At 56.6% G+C, this 10,025-nt stretch overlaps 1 protein-coding gene across 3 annotated transcripts; it reads right to left on the bottom strand.

The window, feature by feature from the left end:
• Positions 1 to 210: 210 nt before the first annotated feature.
• On the bottom strand, positions 211 to 9,565 carry LOC123323761 (interleukin-4 receptor subunit alpha-like). 3 transcript variants are annotated; one of them, XM_044912241.1, is made up of 5 exons: positions 9,413 to 9,565; positions 6,691 to 6,787; positions 4,967 to 5,045; positions 3,505 to 3,554; positions 211 to 2,701 (listed from the first exon to the last, which is right to left on the bottom strand). In XM_044912241.1, exons 1-5 carry the CDS (start codon positions 9,543 to 9,545, stop codon positions 1,204 to 1,206), a joined length of 1,857 nt encoding a protein of 618 aa, XP_044768176.1. In that variant the 5' UTR covers positions 9,546 to 9,565; the 3' UTR covers positions 211 to 1,203. The 3 variants fall into 3 exon arrangements, with proteins under 3 accessions (XP_044768176.1, XP_044768177.1, XP_044768175.1); XM_044912242.1 differs by having other exon boundaries at positions 9,446 to 9,565; XM_044912240.1 differs by lacking the exon at positions 9,413 to 9,565 and having other exon boundaries at positions 6,691 to 7,035.
• Between the last annotated feature and the right edge of the window lie 460 nt (positions 9,566 to 10,025).

Below are 10,025 nucleotides of genomic sequence, written 5' to 3'. Positions count from 1 at the left end.
GAGTCACTTCCTAAAGCAACAGCCTGCACTTGAATCCCGGTCTCGGAGGAACCCAAGTAGAGACAGAAAGTTACTTAACCTCTTGGACCTCAATTCCTCTGGACAGCAAGATTCAACGAGTTAACAGAGGAGATAAAGCGCTCACAACCAGGTCTAGCAGTTGTTTATTTAATAAGTGGGGGGGGGGGCGGGGAAGGAGATAAAGAGCCTTTATTTATACAAAACTCCACGCCCTCCTGCTCCACCCTCCCCAGCCTAGACAAATACCAGGTGATAAAACAATCTTTGAGATGCAAACAAGCATTACTCAACCTGAGGGGTAGGTCAATGTACATGCCTAGTGCACCTGGTGTGGTCCTTCTGGAACGCCCAGCACGTCTGGATCACCGGACCGGAGCCACTCCCTTTGTCTGGAGTCTCCGTGGCTGCCAGCAAGCAACCACGGGGGCACAGAGCAGCCCCGAGGTGTTTACTCTGGGGATCCCGTGCTTCACAGGAGTCCCCAGTCTTACGGTCGTGTGGGAACCTGATGGCAACTCGTCATGGCTTGGCGATCGCAATCTTCCGTGTCCTTTGGTGTCTGTTGCCTGCATTTGACGAAGCACGCCCTCCCCACTCCAGCCCAGATCCCAACTCCAGTGTCAACCCAAGGGAGGTCTGTTGAATGAACGGGCATCTCTGGCCAAATGAGCACCCTTCCCGAACTTCAATGTCCCATCCATTTCCCAAGGCTTCCCAAATCCTTCCCCTGTTGGCTTGGTTAGTTGCCGGGCTTGGCGTCCAATCCACAGGGAGCAGCAGCTAATCCCAGGGCTGGGCAAGACATGGTGGAAAAAGCAGGCCTGGGGGGGGGGGGGCGGGGCATGGCAGGGACAGCACCCTGGACAAGCTGGGGACCGATGAAGTGGCCAATGGCTGGTGCACAAGCCAAGGGGCCCAAGGAACTCCCGATCTCTGAATCTGCCTCGACCCCATGCCATACACTCCCATGGGATGTGCTGAGCCCAGGCCAAGGCTGGGAGATGGGGGGCGGGGGGTCCGGTCTCTGTACCCCCGCGTCAGACCACCTCACCACTTCATACCGGGGTTTTCCAAGTCTTTTGCAAATCTTCCAGCCCAGCCACCTTCCGGGGGAGGCAGGGGAGGCCTGTTGCAGGCCTGGCTAAGGCCCTCCCCTGTGACGGCGGCGAGGGGAGGACACACCTAAGAAGCGCTGATGCACATGGGCTCTGTGGAGAGCACGGCCACCTCTACGGGGGTCTGGCTTGAGCTCTGCGCATTGCTGGGGGCAGGCTGGAAGGACAGGGAGGGCTTGCCCTCCTCTGAGACGCCCAAGGGGGCCAGGGAAGCTGGAGAGAGGCTGGCCTCCAGGGGAGCGCCCCCTGGCAGGGTGTCTGGGGCCCGCAGGGGGCTCACCAGGGGCGAGGACCTGTCTCTGCAGCAGCCACAGCAGGGGCTGGGCACCATGTGGGCCTTGCCACGTTCCTCCTGGCCGTGCCACTGCTTCAGGTGGCCACACAGGTGGCAGGTGAGGGCTGAGTAGACGATGCTGCCGGCCAAGTCGTCCCTGAGGGCGTCTGTGGCCTGCTCCGGGGCCAGCAGGGCCTTGTGGCTGTCCCCTTCCTTCCCCACCGGCTCCACACCCAGGTGCCCTGGGGCGCTGCCTGCGAGGAGCGAGGCCCGAGGGCTGCGCGCTGGCTCCGTGTCCAGTCCGAAGGTGAACAGGGGGACGGGGGCGGGGGCCCCAGGGCCGCCAGGAGGGAGGCTCTGGAAGGGTTTGTAGCCCCCCTCCCCACAGCTGGCCTCATCCCCAGATGTCCCCGGGAGCAGGCTGGAGAAGGCCTTGTACCCCGCTTCCCCGGAAGGGCCGGAGCCCGCCACCCCGGCGTCGGGGGCGCAGGCCTGCTGCACGGCGCACGCGAACTCCCGGTAGCCGCTGCCGGGGCCCGGGCCGGGGGCCGGGGCCTCCCGATGCTGGAGGACACTCTGGCGCAGAATCTGTTCCCAGCTTTCTGGCTCAGGCCGGGGGGCGGAGGGGATGCCGGGGTCCGCTTCCCTGGGGCGTTCGGCCGGCTCTGTGTCGCAGTCACCCTCCCCGGGGGCTGCGGACTGGCCCAGGAGGCTGCCGAAGCTGCGGTACGCGGGGTTGTCTGTGACGACAGGGGGCATCTCCATGAAAGCCGGGCTGGCCAGCCTCGGGGTCGGAGAGGCCCAAGGAGTGGACTCGGGGTGCAGAGGCTGGGGCCCGGCACCCGGGAACTCAGCCCAGGGCATCTGAGCACACTCACTTCCTAGAGGAGGAGGAAGGCAGGACTCCTCCAAACCCTGTGGGCAAAAGCCCCCAGGCTCCCCCCCGAGAAGGTCCAGGAAGAGGCTTTCTGTCAGCCGGGCTGCGATGTCCTCCCTGCCCTCCTGGAAGCTGCCCCCGCTGCCCTCGGGCGATGGGCAGAAGCTTCTTTTATCTTCCTCCATCTCCTCCTCCTCCTCATTCTCCACCCGGGCCTCAAAGAGCTCGACACGCTGCACCACGCTGATGCTCTCTGGCCAGAGGATCATCTTGCTGACCTCCACAGGGCACCATGCTGATTTTCCAGGAGCCTGGAAAGGCGCGTTTCTGGCAGTCTTGGAGGACTCCTCATCCCTGTCCATGCCGTGCTCCAGTAAACAGGGCAGGAGCTTGGTAAGACAGGTCTTCCAGTGTCTTCGAGAGCAGAGAAAAGTTTGGTCAGGATTCATTTTCTCCGCTGGAAAAACTCCTATTCACCCTTCAAAGCTTGGCTCTGAAACCATCCCGGACTGATGTCTATCTATTGCAGACATGCCTCCTGACTTCATAATCAATAATCTATAGGTCTATCTCCACTACCACACTGGGAGCTCCTTGAAGGCAGGGCCTGTGTTTTATTTTGGGATTTCTGGAGGCCGCACATAACCTGGCAGCTAACAGAAAATCAGTCTACTGAATAAGGAAAAGTCTCTGTCAGGGACGATGATATTTAAAATACTTATCAATTTAAAATATTTATCAATACCACAGCATAAGTAATGACTGTGGCCGCGGGGTCCCAGGCTGGAGCCGTGTGAGGGGGGAGCTAGAGGTGATGGAGGTGTTGGGAGGCCAGGGTGATGATCAGATACTCAAGGATTCAAGATGGCGGCTATCTGCCAACCAGTATGTAATTATGCCAACATTATAACCACTGTCCAGCTTTTAACCTCTATCAGCCTTGCTCAGGCCAGACTGACATTTCCAAGGGGGTTCAGCATGGGCCTGAGCCCGCCCCCAGTGAAACTCAGGGGGCTTAGCCACCATGCCCGCCTCCCCAGACCACCCCTCCTCCTGCCACCCCTCAAAGCCCAATGTCAGAGGACAAGTGCTGAATGCTAAGGAGGCAAAGGCAGACGTGGAGGGAGGGTGTGACCCCACTCTTAAGGTGGGCCCACTGCCCCAATTCCAACCCCTTCCAAATCCACATAGGCTGTGACCCAAGTTCATATACATACGGGCACTTAGCTGGTTCCTGGCCTCGGGACCGCTTCCCCCACAGTGACACCTAAAATACGGAGACAGCCAATGAAACAGGGTGGAGAGGCCTTGCAGCCCAGCTTGGCACACAGCAATGCTCAGTGAGCGTTTGCTGCAAAAAGGTGGTAAGGCTTGACATCACACCAGCCGGAGGTCCAATCGGGTCACTTCAGCTCTCTGAGCCTCAGCGTCCTGGGAATCAATGATACTGCTCTGATACTAAGCTGCTGGGGCTGATGGTAAAAATGGCCACCGTCCTCTGGAGCTCTTCCCACCCCTTGAATCTGGCCTCACCAGGCGACTCGCTTTGACCAAGAGAATGCCTTGGAAGCGACACTGGGCCAGCCAGCTCGGGGATGACAGACACGGCTTAGTCACCCCCACGCCCCAGGTGAGAGGCAGTCGACTTCCGGATCTGTGAGTGAGGCCCCTGGGAAGGGGCCAGGCCCAGATCCCTCTACCCACACCAGCACATGGAGCCCAGACTGCCCACCTGCACAAGCAAGGGCTAAATCGATGGTTGTTGTTTTGACTCTCCAAATTGTGGGCTGATTTGTGACACAGCAAAGCTAACTGACACACGAACAGCACTTACTGTGGGCAGGACCCCGTAATATATATTTTATATGCATCGTCTCGATGAATTCCAACATCAGGTAGGTAGACGCTACTACAGCCCACAGGAGGGAAACTGAGGCTCAGAGAAGTGAAGCAACTTGCCCAGGTCCACACTGCAGGTAAGTGGCAGAGCTGGGGTTCAAAGCCAGCACCTGTGGACTCCAGAGCCACTCGGGAGAACTGAGGACACTCGGCTGTTCTGTTCTAGACAGGGCCTATATCCCCCCTTCCCTCCCTCCTAGAGAACCCCGATATTGCCCAAGGAAACCCCACATGGTCATCTCGTTGGAGAAGCTGACCCACCCCTAGCTCGGGGGTGGCCACGTGGCTGGTCTCCAGGAATTCCCACCCCCTTACCAGTGAATGCTCTAAGGGACAGGCATGGGGCACCATTTAGCCCAATGAGAATCGAGGAGAGATTTGCTGGTGCGTTGGGGGCAGTTTTCTGCTCATAAGGGGAAGATACAGGAAGCCTGTCCCCCTCTCCCTCAACTTGTGGCTTCCTGCCCTGGTACAGACACCTCTTCAGGAGATGACACGGAGGTGACCTCACGGGTCACCTCTTCCCAAGGGAGGTAAGAAACCAAGTGACCGACCCAGAGGAGCCCGCTCCGGCTGAAAGAGTAGCCATGGGAGCCAAGGGGCAGGGAACGAAGGCCTCTGGGCTCCTAGTGACCACACAGAAGCTGCTGAAACCCTGGAACCTTCCTGACTTCCCGTGGGCAGTTCCAAAAGCCACCCGAGATCCTTAACATCCCAGCCACTTTGACTCCTATCTCCTGCCGCACTCTCTGAAGCATCCTCCCCAGCCCATGCTCCTACCTGGGAGTCCTGGATGACTATGGCCACTAGGGGGCTGTGGGCTGGGTTGGGAATCTGGTCCCACCATCCTTTCTTAATCCTGAAAAAGAAAAGGAAGAGGTATTGGATGTCATGGCCAGGCTGGTGCTCCTTCCATGATGGGGTCAGAGACCACGCTGAGTGGTTCTCAGATGTCTTGCCCTAAACCCATTCTACAGAGGAAGAAACTGAGGCCCAGAAGGGAAGTGACCGCTGGACTGTGGGCAGAACGGCCAGGTTTGTGCTCTGGGAGGATGGGTTTCCTGACGTGGCCACCTCTGTCCTCAGTGGGAACAAGCCCCGGGGAATTAGGAGAAACCCAAGCGGCAGAGAGAGAATTCTGGGTTTCCCCAGCAGCGATGGTCTGAGAAGCCGAGGAGACCCAGAGAATCTGCCCGGGTCTGTCTGGAGCCATACAGTGTCGGTGCTGGGAGGGGAGGGTCTCCGATCGCCTCTGACTGGTCCTCATCCACGCCACTCGGTCAGGCAGCGTGCATTTACTGAGCACCTACTATGTGCCACTCATTGGGCCAGGGCGTTGGGAACACAACAGTGAACAAGACAGACAAAATCCCTGCCCTTGCAGAACTGACCTTCTAGAAGAGACAAGACATCAGTCATAGCTACTTAAGTGTCATGAATAAAAATAAAGACGACGGGGAAGAGGGGGGAATGGAGAGTGTGATCCAAAAAGGCCTCTCTGAGGAGGTGACTTCTGAGCGGCGACTGAAGGTGGAGTGGGAGCCACAGAGATGCCCGGGGAAAGGGCCTTCCTGGCAGGAGGGGGGACAGGCGAGGGGGAAACTGAGGCTCAGTGAAGGGGAGACGACCAGCCCGGGGTCACGCAGAACCATTAGTGACAAGACACAAAGAGGGGAGCCTCTTCGCTGTGCGGCTGCCAAGTGCAAGACGCCTTCCCTCAGTCAATCCCCAGCCATCGCTAAGCCTTACAGGGTAAGCCAGGGCTCGCTAGACCCATTTCAGAGATGGAAGGGCTGAGGCCGTGAGACACCAGGATTCCAAGGGCCTGAGCTCACTGGAAACAAGGCTCCTCTACCCTCCCCACCCACTGTGATCCAGGACTCTCTTGGGACTCTTAGGACTCATGAAATACGCTCCTTCAACCTGCAAAGAGGGACCGAAGATGCACAGAGGGTCAAGCCTCTCACTGGCCACAAAGCTACCGAGCTCCAAGGCCAGGATCTGAACCCAGATCTCCAGACTCTGTCGGGGCAACTGTCTAGAGCATTCCTCTGTCTACTACCACGTACCCCTTGTGTGTGGACCACACCCTGGATACCCAGGGTGACACATCTCCCTTCTGCCGGTGGAAGGTCTTTCCCCAGCTCATTCTCCCCCATTAGGCCTCAGCTCAAAGGGGCCTGCCTGGCCTCCCCATCCAACACAGCACCCCGAACATTTCTCCCCTTCGCCCTGGTAAATTCCCTTCAGCACATGGGTTGCTATGGAAACCAGCTGTGGTTACTGGTTGACTTGGCGTCTTCTGTCTCCCCACAAGGAGCACAGGGTCCTGGTCAGCCTTGCTCTCGGCTGTTGCCTCATGCCCAGCACATAGTAGCTGCTCAATAAATACTTATTGTTGAGCAAAGGAACCGGAAGCTGACAGGTCAGAGGGGGCTTCCTACCCACCGCACACCCCAGGGTGGCCGGCTTGGTGGCATCCCATGCCGAAGCCCAGGACTCACTTGATGATGCTGATGTAGCAGGACAGGCAGATGGTCAGGATGACAACGCAGGAGATGCTGACGCCAAGCGGCAGGTGCTGCTCCCAGGGCTCATAGTCTGGAATGGGAGGGAAGCCGTGAGACTGCATCATGCGGGGTACCGCCTGCTCTCTGCCTCCCAGAGCCGGAGACCGAAGCCTCGGGAAAGGGTCGTCCGAGACCCTGCGTGAGTTGGCCACCACCAAGCCCTCCCGCCTCATCCCCTCCTTCTGAGTCCTTGTCACACGGCCGCCTCGCTGTCCCCTGCTCCTCCAAAGCTCGGTGCCAGCCAGGATCTTGAACTTCCTGTTCTCTCTTCCCTGAAGCCCAGAGGTCAAGAGCAGTGACTCTGGAGCTGGACTACTGGAGTTCAAAGCCTGACCCTGTCATATCCTTGCTGGTGACCCAGCTTCTCCGTGCCTCGTCTGTACACTGGGGTTAACAGACCGCTGCGTCACAGGGCTGTCGTGGGGATTACACGACGTAATACACAGAGCACTCAGCACAGGGCTCGCCCATCCGGGAGCTCTTGCTGGGGTCCGTGCACAGCTGCCTCCTTCTCGTTCATGCCACGGTCACCTGCTCCAAAAAGTTCCCTCACGCCCTCTCTCCTGCTGTCCCCTCCCATCCCCCCGTGCCCTTGCCCCGCTTTATTTTCTCTCCAGACCTACTGTCACCTGGATCGAGATCTCTCTGATTTGTTTTTCTGTTTACTTGTTTATTTTCTGTCTCCCCTCCAGAACGTCAATCCCACAAGATCAGGGGTTTTTGTCTGTTTTGTTCACCGCTGGTTCCCTGGGGTCGAGCCCCGGGCCAGGCATGCAGCAGGGGCTCAATACACATTTGTGGAAATAACGAATGAGCGTCCAGCCCATCGTATATGTTCCATACAAGCCATTTCTCTCCCTTTGTCTTCCCTTCCCCAGGTCAATGGTAGAATCAAATCAGGGTGATGCAACTCTGCCCAGCACTTACCGTGTGCTTGGCGCTGTGCTGGGCACCAGAGGTATAGACAGAGTAGATTAGATCCTACCTACGGAGCTGGCAGCCCACAGACGGGTCAAAGACAACCATGGGACAAGATGAGCAATGCGGAGAGGGGCGTGGGGGCATTTGGTTGGGGTACCCATCAACGGCCACTGTGCCCAGCACTTTGAAGACCCCTTCTCTCAGTGAATCTTGACAACAGCCCCTATTCCTCCTGCATGGTGTAGACGGTGCCTGAGGCAGCGCCCCCTACCCCATAGCTACCCCCCCTTTTCTTTGCCAGGTAGGGAGCAATGTGCCCACCCTGAAGTTTGGGCCAGTCATGATTATCCTCTTCTCTTTTCCAGGAAGCTTCCAGCTTCCCTTGCAGCTGGGAGAGGCTCTGTGACAGTCCTGGCCAATGAGATGCAAGGGGGAGTCCGCTAGGGAAGCTTCCGGTAAGATTTTTCCTTCCTGATAGAAGAAAGAGATGCACCAGGTGCACTTGCTTGTGGCAGCCTTTCATTTCTTTTCGTCCCTGGGGCAGGAGGGCGTGTACCTTGGGGCCATGGGGTAACAAGTCAAAGGATAAAACGCTCCCATGCTAAGGAGGGAAAGAGGGAAACAAGACAAGCCACTGGGGTGACACCACTGAGCTGCTGTATAAACTAGGGAAGGTCCCCTTGTAAGACTTCTCATTATATGAGATAATTCAATGTTTCTGTTGCAAAAAGTCACGAGGGACAGCGTTGTTGCAAACAGCAGCTGGGGGATGCAGCTACCGAGTGAGGAACTACATGTCCCAGAATCCCTTGCAGCTATGTGTGGCCATGTCACCGGTTCCACCAAGAAAATCTGAGAGGAAGTGGTGTGTGTCACTTCTGGGCTCGGGATTTTTAAGAAGCAGGTCTGGTTTCAGCCCCTTCTGCTGGCTGGATGCAGGTGATGGTAGGGCCCTAGAACAGGGATTCTTAACTTGGGGGTTCATGGATCTCCAACAAGGCTTCTGATAGAATTTGGGGGTCTGGGAACTTGATGGGAAAGAAATAACCTCTTTATTTTCACTAGGTTCTGATACCTCGCATTTCCTCCCATTAGGGATGGAGAGAGCAAAGCACCATAGTAATAGCATCAGCCACAAAGCACCAACAGAAATCAACAAGATATCATTTACGCTCACCTAATTCTGAAATGACAGTATTTAAATAGGAGAAGTACCACTAGATCTTGTTTTTACAGTGCTAATAAAGAAAACCTGTATTCGTAGACAACAAACATATTTTAAAACATTTTTATAACCTCATTTCAATAAAGTTAGTTTCCCCTGTAATCCTACATATTTTATTTTTTACATTTGAAAAAGAGTATTCTGAGGTGGGGTCCGCAGAGTCCACTCACCGGACTGCCAAAGGGGTCCATGATACACAAGGGTTAAGAATCTTTGTCCTAGGGAATGAGGGAACCCCAGGGAGGAAAACCACCCACAAACCAGCTAAGTTCATGCCGGACGGTTACATTTCTACGGTGTTTCTACTAGAACGTGTGAGCTCATCTGTTACTGCAGCCCAGCCTACCTACCCTGACCAGTACACCAGGTCAGTCAGTAATCCTGTTACCCGAGGTTCGAGGCACTCGATGTGATGGAAACGCGGACGCTCAGCCAGAGGACGTGTCTGGCCACGGAATAAAAGTGCCGAGCAGATGTTCCACCTGCCCACGCCTCCCTGTGGACACTCACAGTTAAGCCACGTTGTGCTCGGGCTCCACTCACTCCACGTGCTGTTGTAGCTCTGAGCCCAGGCCCTCACTCGAGCGCTGTAGGAAGCTCCAGACTTGAGGGTGCTGGCCGCCACGCGGAGGGTGGGCCCCATGTAGGTCACATTATAGACTTTGAACTGGTAGAGGAAAGGGACACGTTAGGGCACCAGCTTGTGGGAAAAGGACATCCCAGCTCCCACCCCGGCTGCCGTCTCCTTAGCTGAGCCCACAGTGTTTAAGAGCCACCAGCCTGGGCATCTGGTTATTCCTCTGATTTAGGCCTTTTGTTTCACCACAACTGCGACCAGAGTCAAGCGAGAGGAGTCAGGGAATTGGCCCTCACCCCGCTCCCCACCTGCCCCCGCCTGGCTCCCTGATGAGCCAGGCAACATTACTGGGGCAAGCCGAGTTTTAGTTTTCTCATCTGTAAAATGAGGGTAAGAGTCCCTACTGCCACTTTCTAGCTGTGGGACCCTAGGGAAGTGACATAACCTCTCTAGACCTTGGTATGTTCCTTCTGCAAGATGGTGATAACAGAAGTCCATACCCCCCACAGGGTTGTTGTGAGGGTTAATATGGGTAAGCATGGAGGA

The sequence above is a fragment of the Neomonachus schauinslandi genome, unplaced genomic scaffold, assembly GCF_002201575.2.
Source record: "Neomonachus schauinslandi unplaced genomic scaffold, ASM220157v2 HiC_scaffold_705, whole genome shotgun sequence".
Classification (NCBI taxonomy): Eukaryota; Metazoa; Chordata; class Mammalia; order Carnivora; family Phocidae; genus Neomonachus; species Neomonachus schauinslandi.
Note: the sequence above shows the minus strand (reverse complement) of the source record. Positions and strands in the feature narration are given on the sequence as shown.